General features: G+C 41.1%; 2 protein-coding genes across 2 annotated transcripts in view; one reads left to right on the top strand and one right to left on the bottom strand.

Moving 5' to 3' along the window:
- Nucleotides 1-5,021: 5,021 nt before the first annotated feature.
- mrpl19 (mitochondrial ribosomal protein L19) lies at nucleotides 5,022-7,662 on the bottom strand. Its single transcript, XM_040017358.1, has 6 exons — nucleotides 7,526-7,662; nucleotides 7,192-7,312; nucleotides 6,942-7,060; nucleotides 6,708-6,842; nucleotides 5,844-6,025; nucleotides 5,022-5,538 (listed from the first exon to the last, which is right to left on the bottom strand). Exons 1-6 carry the CDS (start codon nucleotides 7,602-7,604, stop codon nucleotides 5,317-5,319), a joined length of 858 nt encoding a protein of 285 aa, XP_039873292.1. The 5' UTR covers nucleotides 7,605-7,662; the 3' UTR covers nucleotides 5,022-5,316.
- Nucleotides 7,663-8,298: 636 nt separating this feature from the next.
- Nucleotides 8,299-23,312, top strand: part of LOC120724875 (protein eva-1 homolog C) — a 72,895-nt gene continuing 57,881 nt past the window's right edge. Inside the window, exon 1 of the mRNA XM_040017357.1 lies at nucleotides 8,299-8,678. Within this exon, the coding sequence (XP_039873291.1) occupies nucleotides 8,570-8,678 (109 nt within the window). The 5' untranslated portion in view covers nucleotides 8,299-8,569. The remainder of the gene's footprint in view (nucleotides 8,679-23,312) is intronic.

Here is a 23,312-nt window from a genome sequence, read left to right on the forward strand (position 1 = left end):
AAATACTTTTTTCTTAGAGCTTTTTAGAACTTTGTTGTTGAGAACATTTGTCTTGAGTCTGCTTTAACCTTAGCAAACAGGGTTAGCCATGTTACCTCACAAGACCTTATATAAATCACTTATTTGTTTGTTAACCTTATTGACCCAGGGCCTTGCAGTGTAGAGCTTGGCTGGGTTTTGTTCTAAATCCTTTGGTTCCCTCCCACATACAAAAGACCAGCATTAAAGGGATGCTGAAGAAAGAAAGACTCTGTGTCTGTCTTTTAGTCTGTGTTTTCATGTATAATACATTGGCAATGCATGAGAAATTATAAGGTCCAGAATGTCATAATCTAAAGCAGTGTGGTGCGTCTGGGAATCGGTGATTATGTGCCTCGGCAGCTCTCTCTCTCTATTTATATCAACAGCCTTTCAGCTGCTGCTAGATATGAGTGAAAAAAACGGATCTGACTGCTACCCAGTCCTGTGAATCTGTGTTCTGCCTGCATACTTGGCGTTAGATCAAGGTGAATCAGGCATGAGCAAGGGAATGAGCTAAGTAAAGTAAGACTGTGTTGGTGTGTGTGTGTACACTCTCAGCCCTCATTAGTAAACGCCAGCCTTGCGTTCACAGTATGAACACACCATTTCTCCCCTTGCTCTCGGCCCCCTTTAAACTAAATGAGGTTAATAAACTCAAGACTTTACTACCATCACCAACGCCATCCCTCCACCACCTCCTAACTCCTTCTTCCTTCATCTCTACCTCCACCTCTCCCTGCACTCCTGAGCCAGCACTCCTCCACCTCCCTTTTTCCTCCTAAGCCTCCCTCCCTCTTTTATCTCAGCTGAAATGCTTTCTTCCTCTTTTCCTCACCTCTTTTTTATTGTCATTGTTGCGAAGCAAAAGCTCTGGGATTTCCTCCCTCTTTTTCCCAGGACAGAGCTGCAATTACAGCTCAGAAGAGAAGAAGACCAGCTGTGCAGGGGAACCGAACTGAGAGCTGCATACAGGTGTAGCAAGAAGACAAAGGGCGCCTCCCAGAGGGAAGGAAGTCAAACTGCTAATATTTCCGCCCCAGTAATTTTTCCTCACTTCAAAGCAGAAGCACGCTTTGAGTCAGCGCTCATGACTGTTTTAAAAAAGTACAAGGGCAGGGTTATCATGACCAGAGAGGAAGAAAACTCGTCATGAGGAATATTATTCTGTTATGACCTGGTTCGCGTCCTCAGCAATAAACCACAAATGAGTACAAGCTAGCTTTGGCAAGAACAAACAGTAATACCAACAAAATGTAAAGAATGCACCAAAGAGCCTTGGGTGCTCCTACCTCGGACTGCATGTTGACAGTGACATCCTAAAAGCAGAAAACACTCAAGATATTGCTGAAAAGGGCACACAACCAACCAAGGTCAAACTCAAGACAGCTGCGTCCTGCATGCATAGACAGGAATGCTGTTCAGGTTGGCAAAAATATCATATGTCAATTCATAAGTGAGTGAATGGCTGTGAAGCATGTATTGTTCATGCTGCTGTTTGAGTTGTTTTCCCTTTCATCTTTATGTTTCTATCCTCAGGACATAAAATCAATGAAGTACAAGTTATACTCCCCGTTTTATTTTCCTGACTTATCATGCCTTCAAAATATTTCGAGTCATGCCAAAAAGTATTAGTGTTTTTAAAGAAATGTGTGATTATTTGATATCTGGGGCTGTCTCCAAACAAAAGGTTTAAGTGTTATTTTCAGCTCAGTTCTGGCCACGGTGTTCCTCATATGACTGAGGGGGACTTTAGTCTGCGGTGTGAAGCTGGAAAACTTTCCTCAGTTTTACTGTTGTGGCCCAGAATGAACCAATAGTACGTTTCTTGTGACTCTCATTATTAATCACGACTTCAAGCCGTCACTAGCATTCCAGGACAATATGATCCTTTTGAAGAAATCTTGAGATGCGTTCACGTATGTCCTTAATTTTTTTCCCGGAAAAACCTTAAGCACATACTAAGTATAAAAAATAGCTAGATGTTGGGAGTGTAACTATTGACATTTGCAGAGTGGTCCTCAATAAAGTATTTTCAGCAGCCACTTTGTTAGATAGATCTTTTTAGCAGCACGTTGGACCCTTTCTGCCTTCTGAGCTGCTGTAATTCTTTGTGTCACAGATTCAACAAGCTGCTGGAAACATTCCTCAGGGATCTTGGTTTATGTTGACGTGATAGCATCACACAGTTGCAGCAGATTTGATGGCTTCAGGAATCTTCCAGTCCAACAAAATCTCAAAGCTGCTCTATTGGATTCATATCTGTTGACTATATTCAAGAAACCACTTTGAGATGATTTGAGCAAGTTACCCTGTTAGAAGCAGCCATCAGAAGATGAGTAAACTAAAAGGATGGACATGGTCAACAACAACACTCGAGTAAGATGTGGCCTAGTAACAAAGCTCACTAGGAGCCCAAATATCCCCCGCACCGTTTCACCAAGAAAAATGTAATCCCCCGAGATGAGAAATTTTTATATATTTGCCATCTGACAAGTAGTTCCGATGAAACTGGTTGGCCACTGAAATTTCTGATTCCATTCTCCTCCTGCGCTGTATCATCATCCTTCTCCTGGCATTAAATGAATAATCCTAAAACTACTGTCCAACACGTTCCATTTGATGGACGCTTTTATCCAAACACTTGTGGGATGAGATACTTGGCCCCAACTGGAAGTGAACCCTTGACCCCAGTAGCACTGCCAGATCCACTCCACACAGGATCACACTATTAAAAAGACTTTGATATGTGCCTGTTCAACTTCAGCTATCAGCTGCTTGCAATGTAATGTTTCCTAACAGCTGTCACACTGTCAGATTGTGTGTGTGTGTGTGCGTGTGTGTGCGTAACAAAGAGAGTGATGGCAGCAAGAGCACATGTGTGTCCCGTGGGACAGTCGGAGAGGAGCAGACGGTTGTGTCGTTTCACTGGAAACATATGGTGAAACTCAAGTGTGTAATTTACCTAGGACTATGGGTGGCCCCAAGGAGCACATACACACATGTGTAAGCACACATGCACACAGTGAGAGGGTGTAATTTACCTGGGGCCTATGGGTGGCCCAGTATCCCATTGCACTTGTCATACACACAGACAGCTCAAACACAGTTCACACACGCTGACAGAGATAGAGAGACTGAAACTAATTTCCCCAGGCCTGCAGACAGGAGAATAAGAAATCACACGATGACAGAGATGTTAAGAGATCAGCACTCTGATCCAGTAGAGTGAGACTGTGCTATATTGGCCCGGTGGAAGACATTACCTCAAAATCTCAATCTGTGGGAGTTGCTGCACACCCTCACATCCTCTCCAATTCATCAACCTGCCTGCTTTTCAAGAGCTATCCCACCTTAGAGAGAAAAAGAGATGAAGGTCATGGGAGTACCAGGGAAAGGGAGGAAGACAGATTAGAAGAGCATGTCCCTCCCTGCATTCCTACAGTGTGGTGTGTGGCACTGTAACTATCATCAGGCCTCCATCCTTTGCAGTTGGATGTTATTGAGGGGGTGAGGTTATGTCTCCACAAACCCTTATGCCACACCTCGATTTCACAGCAACCGTGAATGGAGTGTATCTAGTTTCAGCATGAGGATTGACAGACAGGTTGCCCCAGACATTTACAGTTGGCACTGTTTAGAGCGTCTGTCTGTTATGGAGGGCTGGTATGATAGCCTGTCTGCAAGTTACTGTATGTGTCTGTGTGTGTGAGCAAGACACAGAGACACAGAGACAGAAAAAAACCTGGTGTTTGATCTTCTTTCCCAGCCAAAGGGCTTCAACTGCACTCCAGGTGCAGCAGTCAACCTGAGGGCAGGGGAGGCACATACAGTTTAAATCACACACACATACGCACACCGGCAACGTTTCCCTACAGCAGTAACACGGACTGTGTAACTTTGTGGTTTACCAGTTCAGTGGTGTCGCCGTGGAATGCTCCTAAAGACTCGGTAATATGCTGCAACGTAAACATTTCTGTTGCCGCCTCCACATGGGAACTTCAGCCTCAAAGAGAAATACCGAAAAAGGTGAAAGGGCCTGCAGGTTCAGTAGGTAGCATAATGACGACACGCAGGACAGGCTCTCAGTCAACTGTATACAGAAGCACATGGAGTTGGTTTTCTTTGCTGCAGGTCACATCTAATTAGGCAGAGAATAAATTAGCCGGAGTAAACACAGTGTGTACAACACTGCACCGATGTGGAAACCTATTTGTTCAACAGGTGCAGAAGACTTGGCAATTCGACTAAAACAATTACAAACCATTAACTTTAGCAGATACACTGTGAATTGCTGTATATCACAGTTAAAGGCTTTCTTCCACTCCATGACCCTAAATGTAACACGAGTCCTCACTCCCTTTATTCCGCTCTATCTCCACACAGGGAATCTGTGTGGTCCATAATGAGCTCAGCAAACATCTGCTACTCCTGTATTAGAGACCATTTTCTCCACATCTCATCCTGTAATATGGAGAAATTAGAGTGCAGGGACTCATTGAGCATGTTTATACACACAGACACACACACACACACACGCGCGCACACACACACTCACAGTGAGCAGACATAACATAAGGAGTCCAAGAGTTTTTATACTACCCAACTGACGCTCTAACATACCATCTCAACACCACAATTTTCCATCCACAACAGTAAAACACTACCGGGTGTCTTTGGTGTGTGTGCTCCTTCAATACCAAGGTTCTGGGTTACGGCTGCCAGGTTTAGCCCATAAACCCCTTAGAACATGAACGGATGGAAAAATCGACCCAAAAAAAACATCTCAGTTAACCTGCTTGTTTGGAATGGTCCTGTCATCATTAGTTTAAATAAAACATTATTTGTTTATTTAGCACGGCAGTGGTTTCTCCTCAAAACAGTGCGGGAGTTATGTAACTGCTACGGGAGGCGACTTGAGTAGAGAAACACCGCCACCTGGTGTCACAACTCCAAACAAAGAACACAGACCATAACAAGGCAATGAAATTCAGTTGTAACGCTTTGCAGGATTAATTAGCTTTTATTACAGACGACACTTCATCGCATACTGTGAATGTCACAGCTAAAATTAGTGACACTGGAAGAACTCCTCAGCAGACTGATACGCAGACATGAAGAAGTCAATGCTTTTACAAATAGAACATCAATATCCATATTCACTTCTTGTTAGATAAAGAGGTGTGGCTGTTGTAAACCGCTTGGAATAAGACTTGATTTGCTCCACATCCATGACCGCCTCATCTTCCAATTTTGAAAAGTCTGCACTGATGGTAATAAGAAAAAAAGTTGTTTGTTTCACTTGCTCATCTCCTGCTGGACTTCTTTGATGATTTGCTCCTCCAATTTGGATGTGTCGTACTCTTTTAGCATGTCATACTCCAGCCACGGCTGTGCCCACTTCTGGGCATGCTCCATCTGTTCTGGGGTCAGGGAGAGGTCGAAGCGGATGCCCTGGATGTCGAACTTAGGCCGTTCCCAGCGTTTAGACCATGGCTTTGGACGCATCCTTACCTTGATCTGGAGGACAGATAAAAACAAGTAATTGTTTTTGGTTCAAAATGCTGCAGTTTTATTCTTGCATCTTAGGTCTGTTAAATAAATAGACTGAACTGGACTGGGCTCAACACTTATCAAATCCCACACATTTGGCCTATTTATTTCAGCTCTGCTACAAATAAGACCTGTAGTAATATCAGTAATAATAAATAAAGGTTCATCAAAAATATTAAAAAAAAACAAAACATTTGAGTGTATTAGATGAGTTTGCTTTGGAGAAGCCCAACTTGATCCAGCTGTTTCAGTTCACCTTTAAGTTCTCTCACCTTGTTAACAGGCACCTCTCCAGTAGGTGAGAAAGGCACCGGCTTCATTTCAGGGTCCACAGTGCTGTACTCGGGCAGAGCGTCTCTCAGGTACATCAGATTATCGTCTAGTCTTTTCTCCAGCTTCAGCACCTCAATCTTCTGAATACGAGGGTTGTACAGCTCATAGCAGATCTCCACACCTAGGTCAAAAACACAGGCGTACATTATTAAAACATGGGTTATCCCTGATCACCTGGCTGGTGATCTGCAACACCTTCTTTATAGATTTACAACCCAAAGAATAAAGCAAAAGCCATCCTAGGCACTCCAAATAAAACCCTTAACATCTTCAGCTCATCCTCTTAACTTTTTATTAGTATCTCAAATCACAGCAGGTCTCAATATCTATCTTGTAAAGCTTCCTTTTAAGTCTCACTGCTAAAAAGTGAGACTAAAAAGGAACTCATATCCACCCTGTTTGCACTCTCTTCTTCTTGTCTGTTGCTTTGGCTGTTTGACCCTAGGTATCTAAACTCATCTATCCTCACTATCTCTCTACCTCACCTTTCCACCAGTCTCCCTCTCATTCACATGCGTATTTTGTCTTGATTCTACAGATTTTCATTCCTCTTCTCTTCCACCTGCTCTTTACTCTTACTACAAATCATAATGTCGTCTGCGAACAACACAGTTCACAGAGATTCGTGCCTAATCTCATCTCTCAACAATCCGTGATATAATCCCAGAACGCCACTGTCTTCCTGTCCTTGTGCATGTCCTGGACCATGCTCACATATTTCTCTGCTGCTCCTAATTTCCTCATGCAGTACCCCTGATCCTCTGCATTCAGAAGACATTTCTTACAAAACAAACAAACCTCACCTTGGTTATTAATGATGTTCCTCAGGACAAATGTGGCTCCCAGCCCTTTTCCTCCTCTCTGGATGCAGATGCCAACGAAGCGGTTGCTTTTCCCACTGGCATTTGGATCAGCCATAATCACAGCTAGAATACTCCCTGAAACCAACAAAACAGTTATAAATCTCTACATTCAGGTCAAAATATTCAAATGTCTCAACATGCAGTGGTACTACACCTGACAGTTTAGGTTCTTACCAACATAAAATTCAGGGATGTTGAGCACTTTTCTTCTGCGAATCATGTCTTTCCTCTCAATAGAAAACTTTAAAGGATCTGTTCTCTGTCTAGGAGGGATAAACTCTGGGCTCAAGAACCTAAGGAAAGAGGAGCAGGGGGGACATGTTACAAAAAAAAAAAAAAAAAAAGTCTTATTTACGCCCTCATACACACTTTACATAATGTCACTGAAATTTTGAGGTGTCTGCTCTGCAAATGAGCCTCATACTTTCGGAGAGATGCCACAGTCTGTGTCTTGTCTACAATGACAGGTTTCGATGGAGGGACGAATTTCGGCGATTCGCTGTCATTCCCAGCAACACGAAGACACGGAGATGTAGACAGAAACCCTGAAATCGAGAAGAAACTAAGACCGTCTTGTTTCTCATCAGTTAGTTGTAAACATAAGGGTTACGCATGTTATTTTTTTGGAGAGGTTGTTTCTAGCGTTAGCTCCGTTAGCTCAGAGTGGACACAAGTACGGCGCGTCCAACGACATGTCAGAAAAACACACAGTTATATGATAATACAGAAGATTTAAAAAAGTAAATCCATTTACTTACGCTCATTTTGGAGCTGCAAGTTTCGCAGTAACCTCAGTGAGATTATAAATCTGTCCAGCCTTTTAGTGCAGGCTGCCATGATTGACCTTCTGTTGTCGCGTGTGAGACTGTACGGAAGCCGTGTGGGTCAAACGTACTTGAAACGCGAATTCTCCAAGCTGTAATGCGGCAAGTTGCCCACAAGATGGTGAAACTCTTCCTTCATTTGATATCGGTTGGTCCTGACGTGAAATAATAATAATAATAATAATAATAATAATAATAATAATATGTTCTGAGATGGTGACGACATTATTAAGGCGCTAAGTGCTTCACGTGCTGACAGTTAGCTTTCTAGCTATTTCAGTTTTTGCTTAAGTAAAACTTTAGCAATAGCAAAATGTGTCCAAAATAGCATGACACAGGGCACACAGTACTGATAAAAATCCCACCTCAATTATTTTATATAGAAGAGCAGTGGTTAAAAATAATAATAATTAAGTCAGAAGTATGTAGCATTTGTATGGTCTTTCTCATTATGTTGGAGCTTCTTGTTACAGGTATAACCTATAGGCTGTCGCTATAGTCTGTTATTACTCTGTTTTAAATCATATTTTATCAGATTGGTCGTTGTAGCTGTCAGATTACGAAAGTAGACGAAAGTAGATATAAAGTGGAAAATAGATATAATATACATAAGTAACATAGACACCTCTGTCAATTAGGACTCAAACATTGCACATTTAAGAAGAAGGAAAAAGACTTCCTAAGCTAACTCTGGCTCTTTGAGACCATGCAGGGGAGCGTCGATCCCGCAGGTGGTGGCCATCCTCCACAACACGCAGTTGGAAGTGTAGTCAGAGAGCTGTGTACGGCTCCAGTCTTGAGTAATCCCAGTCTCAGTCTCACAGCGGTGTGGTGGGAGGCTGAGGAGAAGGCTAGAGACATGGACGCGCACATCTCCTGAATTCATCTCACAGTCTGAACCTCGATGTTTCCGCTGCTGCTGATGCTGCTGGACTTTCTAATGATTCGGAGACAATTTAAAAACGCGAGGCTTCAAGGATGTTCTTCTCAGATGGGACTCTCTCAGCCGTCAGTTTTACGCTCCTTTTGGGAATAACGTGTCTGACCGTCCTCTGCGATCTCACCGTGGGCTCTCCAGACCTTTCAGGTTGTGGTTTTGTTATTTGTTTTGCAATACACACGAAATACAATCTTGTTTTCTAGACTTTACAAAGCGGCACGTTCTTTTCTTAGAACTTGCTTTTATACTGCGTGACTGCACTTGCGCTCATTTGAAACTTGAGCGTGTTGTGTGCCGAGTTTATTTTTGCCCCCTTGGGAAATGAAACACATCACCAATAACTGCTGAGCACGACTGCCACTATAACTGATTTCAGTGCTGTTTCGCATCAAATTCTCCTCTCGGGACGACCCGTGCCTGTGGCGTGCTGCAGCATGCACACTCAAATGTTTGCGCAAACCCACTATAGGGCACGACTTAAACATGCGGAAAACACCCTTATGCTTATCTTTAAGGCCTATTCTGACACAGTTTGACCCACATAAGGCACTTCAAACAGGTTCCCTTTTACTAAACCGATCCGACTGTATGGATTAGTCTGAAGGCTGGTTTATCAGCACAGCATAAACCTGTTCCACACACACCCCATTGATGATGCAGTTGAGATAAATGGAATAATGGTTAATGTGTTACTGGATGGGAACTGTGGTCTAGGCCAGATGCTGCCCTTCTTTATAGATTTACAACCCAAAGAATAAAGCAAAAGCCGACTACAGAGGAAATTTTTATGGCTTTTCTGTACTTCATATAAGCTGCAATCAGCTTCAAAGGTAAAAGTGAATATCAGTGCTTAGACCTCAGGACAGAGTCAGAATTTATACATAAGCCAGTGTGATGGAGGCTGTAAGCCTTTGTGTCTGCTCCTAAAAGGTAGTATATTACTGAATTAAATTATTCTGTGTTGCATTAGTCTGTTGAGCTCTGCTGGGCCCAAGGCAAGCCTGCAGGTTTTGTTTATGGTGCTATAAAACAGAAAGGGAGCTTTGTGATGGTGTTAATTGGCCTCTAATGGGTCTAATGATTGGAATCAGCAGACTAACGCTACGGGGAAAGGTGCTAAAGAGCAGATGCATGTAACGCGTCCCCCGTGTATGATTCTGTGTGCATGTGTCCATGTTGCTGCCTAATTAGCTGTGAAAGACCCTGGTCTAGTGAAGGCTGTTAACAAGCTTTCATTTCTGTAATTAACATGTACACACATACATGTGATGGATGTTAATTTTGTCACAAGTAATAAGACTGAACGGATTACATGGTGGTTAATCAGCCAGCAAGTAAAAACCAAACAAGCAGCTGATTCCATCTCGAGTTCTGCTGCAGGCTTACACGCAATTATGCAAACATAAACGAAAAGCATGTCTGGCAGGAGTTCATTTGCTGAACTCTCAACTTTGGTGCAAATTCACTTCCTCTTGATTCTGAAACCTGTAATTTCTCTGCCCCCAGTGAGACCACTGACCTCTGATCAGTTTTTAGACTCTGCCCCGTAGAGTCATCGTTGCTGACTCCCCAGATGCACAGAAATGCTGACCAGTCTTTCCTGTGGATACGATGAGAAAGAGACTTTTTTCAGAATACCTCAGTGACAAAGAAAACCTTCAAGCCTCACATTCTTGACTAGCTGGATTGTTCTTGGACACCGTGCAGACCTTTTTGATTGACAGGTGCTGCCACCCTGCAGGGTGACAGAAGTTTTGATCTACCATCTGTCAATCAGACCTTTATCAGTCAGATGGTTGAACCAATGAGCAATCTGCTCACTTCAGTGGACCTCTGTCTCTGCTTTTAATGAATCTTTTCAAGTGACCATTTGTGGCAGTAGAAGTTTATTTCATTTGCATTTGAATTTGTTGTTAACAACTAAATGTAGCCATAGTTTCATATTTCATCAATGGCATTGAGAGCACTGGTGAAATGGAAGAACAAAAACTATGTTGGTGGGTTATTTAATTCTTCTTCTGCCCTGTAATCATTTTCTATTACAGTACAGCAATCTGAGCAGCTAATTAGAGGCACAGAGTGAGCCATGCAACACTTAAGAGCCTATAGCTAACAATGGTGTCAGCCTAGCTACTTTATCTAAATTGAAAGTTCACAGAATTCACTGTAAAACCTTGTCTCCCCATCTTTGTTCACGCTATGGACTGAGCACTCAGCTTGTAATGTAACATCTAACTGCCAAGCCTCTCTTTCCAAAAACGCTTTCTTTGTGCAAATACTAACCACAGTCGTTTTAGTGCCCATTTTCTGGAACCTGAGGACCACATGATTACTGGCTGTTATTTCTGTGTTTCTGTCTTGGTGCCATTACCAGCTGACGTAGGACAGATTATCATTTCTGTCAACACATAGTTGTGATGCTAAAGGAAAGTGATGAATGCCAGGCTGTTTGGAAAAAGGTCAAAACAATAACAGGAATAAAGCTTTTGCTGCAGCCGTGCCTTTTGGCCTGACGGTTGCTCGCTTTATCTGTAAGCATTTCCAGCAAAACACTCGCATACAATAGCGTATGCTTCTTTTAACTGCAGAATGTTCTAGAGCCGCTACCATTGTTAATGAGATTTTACTGATGATGTTGCCAAAGAGTTACAGTCAAGCCACTTTCTTTCTCTTTTTATGTCTTAACCCCCCACCCAGGCATCCCTTATTTAACCTTACTCAAAGGGAAGTGAGGCTGTTGAGGGGCCAAAGGGTCAACTGAGGTCATCCTATAGTAACCATCAGTGTGTGGTTAGAGGGACCTGCCATCCATCTTGTGCTTTGTTCCCCTGTCGAACCTCACCTCACATGTTTTTCAAAGATGAGCAAGGTAGCGAGAAAGTCACCGCAGCACTGTGTTTTAGGTCATTTTAAAGGGTCATTTCTGGCTTGTGTGATCCATTCGACTTGCATTTAAGGCTTTTAACTGGGACTCTAACTGTGATGTCGACTTTTAAGTTTGTAAAATAACAAATGCCTTATTTAACAAGGAGAAAAGAGCATTCTTTCTTTGAAAGCCAATCAAGGTCCCTTAATTCTTAATCTGCTTTGATTTTTTTAATGGTCCTGGATATGGGTGGCATGCTGAACCCCATACTCTCCTCTCCAAGCCCCTTCCCCCTCTCCATAGGCTCATCATACCTCCACCACCACTGCTTCTCCTCCCCGCCTCTTTGCTGCCTCTACTCCTCCCTTGGGCTTGCCTGATCACTGTTTCTGTGTCTGCTTGTGTGCCAGGTGAGCTCTGTCTAAACAAATCCTGCCTCCCACTTGTTTTGTCTACTGCGGTGGAGGCAGGCGGCTAGGCGGACAGCAAGGACCTGGCATAAGGCCGCTTTTCTCTCGAGCTGAATAGCGAGAGGTTACACGTCTCTTCAGAAGAATGGTTTCTGTGAATGATTTTCCCAAAGGAGCGACTCAAGTACAGGGAGCTCACACACACAAAAGTTTAAACCAAAGTCCTCTCTTGATTTCATCTTTTAAATCCACTTATATGCCGAGTGGTTGAATAGGGATATGACTGGGTTTATAGCACGTTATCACATCTGAATGATGCTTTGAGTCTACTTATAGGATCCAAATCCTTTTTCAGTCTTTTAAAATCACAAGCAAACATTCAAAACTAAAGCTGGTTGTTTTACATTTAGTTTAGGTCCTGACGCAGCTCTGACACAGAGAATATGTTCATATATGAGAAGCATAAAATGTTGGCTGCAAATTGACATATACCACAGTCACAGTTTTAGGAAATAGGAAATAGTGGGTGCAGAAAGCTTGGGGATATAATGTAGATAACTTCTGCCCTTGTGTGCATTTATGGCAGAGTGCGTGGGGTGTGTGTGTAATTTAAGATGGAAGTCTGGCCTGGTGCAACATGGATGTGATGAAAGACATGACCTACCATGTAAGTTCCTCCCCCGGGATACAATCAGTACATAAACAAACACACGCATAAGGCAGAGCTTGACATCACACAGGGGAACAACAAAGTGGAGCTGGAGATGAGAGATGGCTGTTTACAACAGGAAGCAAATCTTCTCCTCCGCTAATTTAAGACTGGCATGAGGAAATTAAATTTTACCACATCGCAGTGCAACAAACTGAGAAAACTCTGTTCTGTTCTGTTTTGCTGTGGCTGTGATTAAAAGTGGCTTGTTGAGATGTAAATAAGATTTTAAGCTTTTCTTTTTGCATAAATCAAATTCCTCATCAGCTTTTTTTTTTAAACCCACAATCCCCTGAAGGTGTTTTCAAATGAAAAGAAAAGACAAAGCAATGAATTAAAATAAAGTGCTGACATGATTAATGTTTCTATGTGTGCTCACAGGACGAATAGCCTTAAAGGTGAGCTTTGCGTTAGTCAAGTAGTGGCATATGGGCTCATTAACATGATCCAGTAAAAATGAGTTATTGTGTCATTGCCAAAAGATGCATTGGAAGCGATCGTATCCTGAGTGAGGTAATGTGTAATAAATGTTTTGGCACCTTTTGAGGTAATATTATGCTAAATTAAGTAGAGGATGGAGTGTTAGTAATGTTGTGGTACCACCCAAAGAACAGACACACAGTAAGCTGCCATCATCAAACTAGCTATTTTACAGTCATTTTTTTCTGGTGTATCATATGCACACGTAAGACACCTTCCATCTGACCTTTGGTTTGGATGAAGTTGTATTTTTGAAGTGTGTTTAAAGTTGTATTTTGTAGATTGTAGAATGCTTATTCTAGTTTGAGTATTATGAAATGTGGAGTTTCAATCGTGTCTTAATGTGTGCTCTTCCACGCCTTACCTGCTTGCCTTGATTCAAATAGGCTCAGGCGCATTTGTCTTTTTTAGCTTGTTTTATCTGGGCTAGAGTCTTAGGTGTTATATGAACTCTTGCTAGGGTCATCTGGTATAGGACAACTTGAGATGGCGGCTTTCTTAAAACAGATGTGACCCTACCTTTGTAGTGAGTGGTCACACGGTATTTCCTTAATAATATTAAAATACTTTTTCACCCTATTCCTATTAGTTTATCTTTATTGCTAATTTTTAAAGTATAGCCTCAGTACCTTTATAGACTTGCATTCCTGTCTATTAATCTTGAGACAACTTGTCATATCTGAATAATCATCCTGATTGTTTTGTTTGCAACAGTGGTGACGGCATTCTCACCAGGTCTGACTAGAATTAATGATTGCATTTATTTCTGGGCAACCTTTTTTCTTTTACACAGCAGAAGCACACAATGACATTTTATCTCAGTAATCTGTTTAAAAATTTCACTTGTAGAAAAACATTTGTTTATTATGAATTTTTGCTATTCCAAATTCAGACCAGACATGTGTCTGAGCCTACGTGATGTCATATTTGATGGTGAATGAGGACCTTAAATGCAGACTTGCAGGCAGACAGGGATCAAATGAAAACAACCTTTTATTGAAGGTGAAATTGTAATCTTACAAAGTGCAGTAAAATAACAAAGCCCATGTGAAAACACAAGAAAGCGAGCGAGACACTGGGAGCTCAGAAACAACAGGACTACAGGAACCACAGAAAACAGTAACCACTGTAAAAAGCATCGGGAACAGTACAGGTACCAGTATGACCTGATAAAGAACTGAGACAAACTGAAGGAATAAATACCTCGACATCTTGGGAACTGCACATATGTAAGCTAAATCTGGATAATGAGACATTTGAAGTGAACTAAGAACAAGGCACAAGGGCACACAACTACAAAAATAATACAGGAAGAAACTAAACAGGAAGACTTAGCAATACATGCGGAACACAGGGGAGGCAGGGTATACTGAAAGAAGGAATATTATAAATACAATGGTAACTGGAACAAATGGCACATGGCTGAAAACACAATAAATGAAATAAGAATGAAACTGAAGACAATTAATAATCAGCAAAACTTAGGAAACCAAAAACACAAAACACTGACCCATGACATGTGAAGGAGTGAAGCTTATTCAGCAGCACAGCGGTGCACACACACAAAAACAGAGAACATATTGGGAGATTTTAGAATTCAGAACTATAGTTTTCCTTTGCTAGAGTTGACACTGACAGTAAGTCATTTACATTGATGCTCAATATCTTGTACGAACTGTGGCTTTCTCCATCACTGTCAATGTTACTGAATGACAATATGATGAATTGCTGAGCGGTGGAGCAGTAATATATAAGGTAGGGCCCCTTGCAGTACAACTACTGTGGCCTAATCACCAGCATGTCCAGACACACATGAGCTTTCCAGAGGATGTGTATCGCCTGCTAATATATTCAGGAGCTCCTCCAACTACAGGATATAACAGTTAAGCAACAATTAATTACAAGATTAACTTCAGCAGTGCTTATTCTACCCTTGAGAGTGGGATGTAATTAAGAAAATTTACCTACTCTCTAACTGCTTAAATCAACTTATCTTTCAAACATCAGATCACACCCGCACCTGAAAGTACATATTCTGCATTTGTCATATGCTCCCAGGAGCTTCAAGATATAAAGAGTCCGGAAGGGCTCGGGCTGGTTTTGCAGTTCCTGGGTCCAAACGAGAGAGAAGGCAGTTTAGTAAAACACTTTAGAATTTCATATTTGACTTGACATTACCCACATAACACAGCTGGGTTAAAAGCGCTGTGCATTATGTTTAGAGGTCACGGGCCTCCTAGTGACAGGAATTATTTTCCTTTTCCTTTTTTCTGTTATACATATAATGGGACATGAATGCTCATATTAATTAATCATTTTTAATTAGGGCTGCCACGATTAGTCGACTAGTCACGATTACGTCGACTATCAAAATCGTCGACGACTAATTTAATAGTCGACGCATCGTTTGAAGCTTTGTAAGATCACAAAAGATGGAGGGATAAGTAGCAGGATTTAAGAGTGTAATAACGGACTGAAACAGAAGATGGCAGCACTGCATGTACAAGGATGCCAGCTGCCGTTAAACCCCGAAGAAGAAGAAGTAGCTCTGTCCCTAGAATTCATAGCGCAGCCCAGCTCAGTTTCCAACAATGGCAGTAGCTGGTTAGTTTTAATATTACTCTTATTATTCTTTCTGGGGCACAAAATAAACGTTTAACATATTTTCAAGCGAGAATGTAACTGTGTAAACCTCAAATATCTGCTCAGTTTATCAAGACACCACATATTTTGAAAAGTGCTCCGATGTCTGTTACCCACTAGCTCGATAGCTAGCCGGGGGCAAAGCTCACTAGAGCCCGTGAGAACCCCGAACTCCGGGCAAATCGTTTTCAAACCCACCGCCGTCTGTCGCTACTCAGGTTAAACATATATAAGTCACTTAGATAACTTAAAAATGTTATTGTTTGGCTTCTTTATAGTATTTTATTTATTCCTGAGTAAGTCGGTTTGGCTGAGATTAAAGTTATAGTTTTTACACAGCTGAATAAACGTCAAGCAGACAACTGATTATCAGAAGTGTGAGATGCTGGAGAATATACTCCAGTGTCCTGTTATATTTTAGATAGCAAGGAGTTTATTAAACTTCACCGAAACAATCTGCAAATTTCATTAAAATTTAATAAACTATCATCTTGCCTTTATTTTTAGTTAGCACATACCTTAAACACTTAAAGCTGTAAGCTAATGATAGTTATATAAGAGCAGATGCATGCTGGTGCAATAAGCTGTACGTTTTACCTCCAATGGATGCATGATCTGATTAGTATCGGTGACTAGTCGAGTATCAAAACAATCGTTTGTGGCAGCCCTAATTTTAATACAAAAAGACTCGGAATGCTCTAAATGTTCAGTTTCTTTCTGTGTGATGTTGGTGAGAGCAGATATCTTTAGTATGGTCATCTTACACTACTGTCACACTAGGAAAAAATAGTAAATCCCTGCATGAACAAAATAATTGTGCAGCGAACTTGCAGTCTTGTTGTCTTTTAAAATGGTTTCTTGTCATTTGCTGTTTTCAAAGGAAATTTGCTGTTTTAAGATGGCAACAAAATGGCACAGCCATCAGTCTGCTTGTGTTTGTGACTCAGTGGGTCAACTTGGCAATTAAATGCAATCTGTTTGTGATAATATGGTGATTAACTGTGATAAACTGGTAAAAATTGTAAATCTGTTGACATCTGTTGCAAATCTTTTGCAATCCACATGTGCAGAGCCAGAAAATCGTGGATTTGAAACAGAAATTCCTTCATAGTGACGTAGTTGCTGACTTTGACTTTAATAGATGACTGAAGCCCGCAGTGTTAGTTATTCTGTGAATGAAGGGGGCTTAATAACACAAATAATGGTCATACCTTTTCCTTTTTGGGCTCTTTGAGTTTTGCAGGTAGATTTGAGTAGTGATGATGAACATCACACGTTTTTCTCTGGGGTCTGAATCAAAAGAGCCAAAGCTGTGTGAAAGCAAACTCAGCAAAATACTGTGACGGACTGTTATCTGTGTGTTGACTGAGGGCTTATATTGGCTGCTGACGAAAAAAGAAGAAGAAGAAAAACACTATAATTTTACCATGTTGGTGTTGCTTTTTCAAACAACGCCTGTCTCAATCCTGATTTTAGGCTGAACTTCATAATTAAATCCGGGCTGAATTTTAAATTACTAATGTTGGCCGAGAAGGAAGTCTGACTAGCAGCTGAGAATCGAGGTTTTTTATCAGGAGAGAACTTCTCGTCCAGTCAGCTGTGAATACTGCACCATAATCGTTATTTTGTATAGATTTCTCTCAGTACGTAAAAACACCCAAATGGCCCAATCAGACGCTGAGCTGGATGGTGTTATAGTAATAACTGTTATTGGGGAGAGAAGAGAGGGTCTAATTCCATTTAGCTGAAAAGATGTATATATACACATTGCAGGTGTGCGTTTCTACTTGCCCTTTCTTGCATTAGGGAGAGTTAGAAGATCCAAAGAAAACACACAGAAACTTGTGAAGAAGATTCTTGAGTGGCACCCTGGCGTTGCTGTATGCAGCTGCACTTACAAAACTATCTACAGATCTCTGTGTCTATTTAAGCTCTAATTAAACAATAAATTAACAATAATAATTCATATTTCCAATACAGCCACAGGCTGTTTTACAGAAAAAGTCTTTTGAGTTGTGTCTTCTGCTGCTAGTACATAGGGTCGGACAGTTTACGTTGAGCTGTAAATAAATAGCAGCATGTGGGGAGGAAAAGGCTGAAGGGTGTTGGCACTGGCTATTATTATGCTCTAAACAAGCAGGAAGACATGCTCACATGCAAAAAGATACAAGACAAAAAAAAAACCTGTCACTCTTTATTATTTCTGTGACTTGAAAAATGTTAGCCATGCATTGATGCCTCCTCTGTCTTTAAGTCTGTTTCCTGGGTGCTGATTTGTGCTTGACTCAAGAGTTGATATCTCGTTCCATATATCCACCGATGAGCAGGTTGCTATAGTAGAGAAAAGGAAAGGAGGTCAATTTGAGCAGCATTTCTTCCTTTTATAGTTTGAAACCCTTGGAGGCTAAGAGAGAGACAGAGGGCACAGAGCGATGGAGAGGTAGAGAGGTGGGGCACCGAAGGGCCAGTCAGAACAAGGAGGCATTGTGTAGCCCCCCAACTGTGTTGGACTGACAGTCTGCATTACAGCACGCTACAGCAGCCTGCTCCCCAAAGCACTGCTAATCTGTTGCTTACTGCCCCTCTGGCCAGCTCAGGTAAAGGGGGAGGGAACGAGAGACGGGAGGAGACAGATTCCACGCGTTTTCCCCTAAGCCAAATAAATTTTTACCACCCAAACCTAGATTGTGTTTGTTGCTCTTTCAGCACAATTTAATCACGATAATTAAAAAAGAAACAAAAATGTGTGTGAAGTACAGAATGGATTTTCTTCAATAGCATTCAATGGCATTTGTAACTGAAGCTCTTTATAACTAAAACAAAGTAGGTTTCACCTTCAGTCTGTCCCTGCAGATCTGTCTGACTTTTTTGTAAAGGGAAAGGGATCTCCTTCCTAAGTGCCAGTGGACATCCTGCAGATGGTTTTTACTTTCGCAGTTCTTCTGAAGTTGTTCTGTTGCTTGTTTTCACAGAACACCCCACCAGATAAGCTTGTTAATTCCCTCCAAAAAGCTCAGCCTTTCAGTGCCCACCCACTCCTATGCTTTTTTCTTTTTTTCCCTTTTTTTAAGGGAAATATTTCTCTTTTTTGCCAAGCACATGCCTGAACTGTGATAGAGGTATGTGGTCTTGCTGTTAATGCATTAAGACTGACGATTGCTTTTGGAGGGAGTTTTGTGGGCTTTTGAGAAAAATAAAGAAGGATGAATGTAATGCAGCAATTTGCAGGATTACAGCCTGCCAGACAGCCAGGCTGTTTTGATGGTGTTGCAAAAGGGTTTGTTATTTTTAATGCAAGAGTATTTTCAGCTTAGACAGTGTTAGGAAACTAGTTGATGGAAAGAAGGCTTAGAAGGAGAATTTTGACTGTACATTTCATTCTCATTTTAGGATGACTATTATAACGTACTATCATTTAAAATATTTTTTTTTACTAATGTCAAGAAAGATGTGAAACTTCACTCAAAAATAAAAGTAAAGTTTAATTAACTTCATTTAATTAACTTCATTAATTTGGCTGCTGTGTTTCAGTTTCTATCTTATTGTGATAACACTGTTTATTGACTCAGTCAGAGCTGAGCTCAATAAATCTTAAGCAGATAACAAAAATATAATTTTGTTGGTGATACTGTAACTGGTTAAAAGTGTAGTTTAAAGTAGCATGACATTGTAACTCTTCAGCAGTCTGCACACTATTGTTGCATAGTAAAATTGAAATTGAAAAAATATTTTCTACCATTAGATGTATCTCAGGCTGAGCTTTGAAACTACTTGCTTCAAGTTCGGATCGGAAAGGAAATCAGTGGTATCGCGCATCACTAGTAAATTGTACTGGAAAGTGTGTTTTCTTGCAGATTTTACAAGTAAGCACGTACTGGACTCTTTTGTGTTTTTTTTAGATGTCTAATTTTTTGTAGCCAAACCACTTTCATATTATTCAAGTAGCTCTCTTTTTAGGTACTACACAGGCTGACACTCTGCTCTTGCTCTCAGACATGCCTGGGCTTGTGTTGTTGTTCTGCAGAAAAACATCACTACATCCTATCATGAGAAGGTTTTTAATAATGCATTAATATATATTACCTTTGTCATGTATAGTATGATATGTAAAGGCCCCATCCAGGAGACAGTTTTTCTAATTTAAAGAATATTTAATGAATAAGACTGAAAAAAATCTTCTTAAACATGACTTTAATGTATGGTTTGATTCTAGAGCTGTTAAAACAAAAATTCTTGCTTTCTATTTCTTTCTTTCTGTCTTTCTTTCTTTTAGTTTTTTGGATAACAAAAAAGCTTAATTATGTCCATTACCATGATGACCACGAGTCCATTACCACGAGAGCATTGGCCTACTGATAAAGTTTCCCTGAGGACTCCTAACCTTCTAAGTGTATGCTAATTCAAGTGTTAATATTGACGTTCATATTTTTGAAGAGCGATAGTTTTGCTGCTCTGTTGAAATTTGGACACGTTTCTTTGAAGTTTCCACGCTGTATAGCCAATTGTTACAAATTGTCATAAGTGTCTCTGTCTAGCCTTCTCTCTGGCAGTTTAAATGAGTGCAATGAATTGTCTCAGTGGTGACCTCACTGTCAAAAGCTCACTTGTCCAAGCCTCAGGCTACAACTGCTCCAACCAGCAGTCACTTAAATCCAATCTGCTGTGATGATGGTGACTGAGGAAGGATACATCTGTCGTTCACTTTGTGACGATGAAGCTTACACACTGATGCATCTGTCTGGTGATTAGGGATATGCACTGTGACTGCCACCCAACTCTTCCAGACCGTAAAAGTGACCATTAAAATGACAGATCTGCCCTCCTCTGGTTCTGTCTGTCCATATTTTTCTCCATCTGCACGCAAAAGCCAGAGATATTCCCGGAACCCCAGTGCCCCTCACTCCTTCACCCTTCAACCCCATATTCCATCCCACCGTTTAAAAAGAAACACACATGCTCTGAAGCTTGGAGTGGAAGTGTCCTCTTGCCTTGTGCCCTTTGACCCTCTGAGGTCACAAGAAGAGGCACGTGCTGACAGAGGTCATGGGAGTGTCCAGTATTTGGGTTTTGATGATTCCCTAAGGCAGACTTAGCGGCCACTGTCATGCCGTGAGGACATCCCCAAGCTGAGAGATTTATACCCATTCAGCACCCTCGGGACATCTTTAGACAGCAGACCCACAGGTGGACGTCCTCTGATTGTCTGCAGGGGTCGGCTCTTGTCAACAATCTAAAATATCAAGCGTGACCTCGTTGCTAAGATGACTTTAGCTGTCAGGGCACGCTCCTCCTGTGCTTTCATATAAAGCAGACTGTCCAGTGGGGTTTTTTTTCTTTCCCTTATTGTGATAAACAAGCAAGAAAAAGAAGTTGTTGCAAACTCCTTGTCCCTCCTGGCATGTGCATGACTTAGCATGTGACATTCCTCGCTAGATCATTCATTTTAGTAGAATTTTATGCACCCCTGGAAGAGTGGGATTCATGCCTCTATTAGAGTTTAAGCGACTTGCAGAGTTTCAGGCTGTAAAACGCACACACACATCATTATAAGCCTGCCAGTGTGCTGCTTTTGGATTCATACATCATGCTGTGAACAAATAAATGAGCTGTGTTCGGAAAGGCTGGGGGCAGAGCGGGCTGTAGACGTTCGTTTGTTTACTTATACATGAGTCTGTTGGTTTAAATGTGAGTGTGCGTGTGTGTGTGTGTGGCTGCTTGTTTGTGTGTGAAGGTGTTAAAAAGATAAGCTATCACAGGGAGGAGGAAAGGACCAGGAGAACAGAGTGTTTGTGTTTGTGTGTCTGGTTTTAATGACTTCAGCTGCTTGGTTTCTGGTCTCTCTCTCTCTCTCTTTCTCTCTCTCTCTCGTTTGAGGGGAGGAAGGGTAGATGTGTAAGCAACTCTGATTTTCAAAATAAGGCGACCATTGCCCGAGGGTATTGATACACACCATGAGGCCAACCCGTGCTGTTATTTTTAAAAAGTGGGATAAACAAGTTAGCACACAGACCTTTTCTTCCCTCTGGATTCCAAACCAGAGAATTTTGTGCACCAGTGAAACTGATCAAAGCACAGGAATTTTTTTGTTTGCTTTTTTTTCTCACATCTGTCTAAAATGTTAGAATCAGTGTTGCATTTACCCATATGCTCACAGTTTTGCCACTGTGTAAAAGACAAGAAAGAAACACACACAAGCATACCCACAGTTGAATGTCATGCTTATAAATCTTAATGCAGCAAAACCCTCAGCTTGTCTTCTAACATCAGTTTACCCACTCTTTATTTTCTCTCTCCTTAGGTTTTCTTCCTCTTTTTGCCACACGTTCTCCAATTTCATTAGCTATTGTTTGATCAGTCAAACAGCAAAACTAAATGTAGTGCACACAGCGTATGTAAAGTGCATGTCTGTTAACATGCTCAGGAAAGGCAACACTGCACCGGTTAGACCTCAGTCACACAGACCTTGAGAGTGGTCGGCGGCCCCTTTGCGACGGCCAGTTGCTAGGGAACAATGGGAGCAGCTGGCTAGTTAAATGTGTTGCAAAGAGGATGTGGCTGCAAAAACCTCTTTGGGATTGGTTTGATTCATAGCAGATTAATTGAGGAATGCATTTTTTAAAATCCAAATCAGAACAGTTTAGCAGTGAGGACTGTGCATGGCATGTTTACAAAAGCAGTTTCTGCACTTTTCCTTGACATTATATTTTTGTGGTGCGGATGCCATTAGGTGTGTGTTTTTAGTAGCATCCACGTGAACATTTGAACATCCACGTGAATGACAATAAAGTTGAATTCTATTCTATTCTATTCTAACATTTGCTCATTTATCTAGGTTGTTTTTGATATAATTTTGTAACTTAGTTTGCCTTACCCAGCTGTAGTAGCAGAAGATGGCCCGAAGATGTGATTTACAACTAATGGTTGTTTTACGACTCTGCTTAAAAAGAATTAAAATATGAACTAAAGAATGCAATGTTGTTGTGCGTATACATTTTTAATTTTTTTTACTTTGATATTTAAAAAATGTTGAGATAAGTTAAATATTTTAGCCTTTGAAACTCTACTACGAGTAATCCTTGAAGGGCTTTTCTGAACTGAGGGGTATAGGTCATAATATAGGTGTGCTTGTAGAACAAAGCGACTGGGTGTGCATCAGTAGTTAGTGAAGGTGGGCTCTGTCTATCTACCGTCTACCATTGAAAAAACCTAAAAAAAACCTCTTCCAATGGTCATTAAACCACGTCTTTAACGATATACACTGAGGTGACAAGACTCGTCATTAAGGGTACAGGGGTGGTCAATAACTCTCGTCTTTATGGGAGAAAGAGTTAAGCAATGTAAACAAACCTGGCAGAGAATCTTACTATAAATCAGATACATTTTCAATAGAATACAATTACAAGACTGGAGATAGTAGGACTTTCTTGAGAATGACCATCGATTTGCGGAAGACTTGAAGTAAAACAACATACCGGTAAGTCAAGAATTTGGGGGGTTTGTCTTTAGTTGTTCATAACACAGTTAAAGCAAGAATCTGGAGAAATCTTTGTAATCCAAGTAGAAATTGTAACTGTCCTGTGCTCGTTTTGCAAATTGTCGCATGTTGCATGGTCATAATTCAAGTAGCAGGAAGAGCAGGACTATCTGGGTTGTTGTCAATGCACAGTTTAAAA

Source organism: Simochromis diagramma, unplaced genomic scaffold (genome assembly GCF_900408965.1).
Source record: "Simochromis diagramma unplaced genomic scaffold, fSimDia1.1 OVJJ01000802.1, whole genome shotgun sequence".
Lineage (NCBI taxonomy): Eukaryota > Metazoa > Chordata > Actinopteri > Cichliformes > Cichlidae > Simochromis > Simochromis diagramma.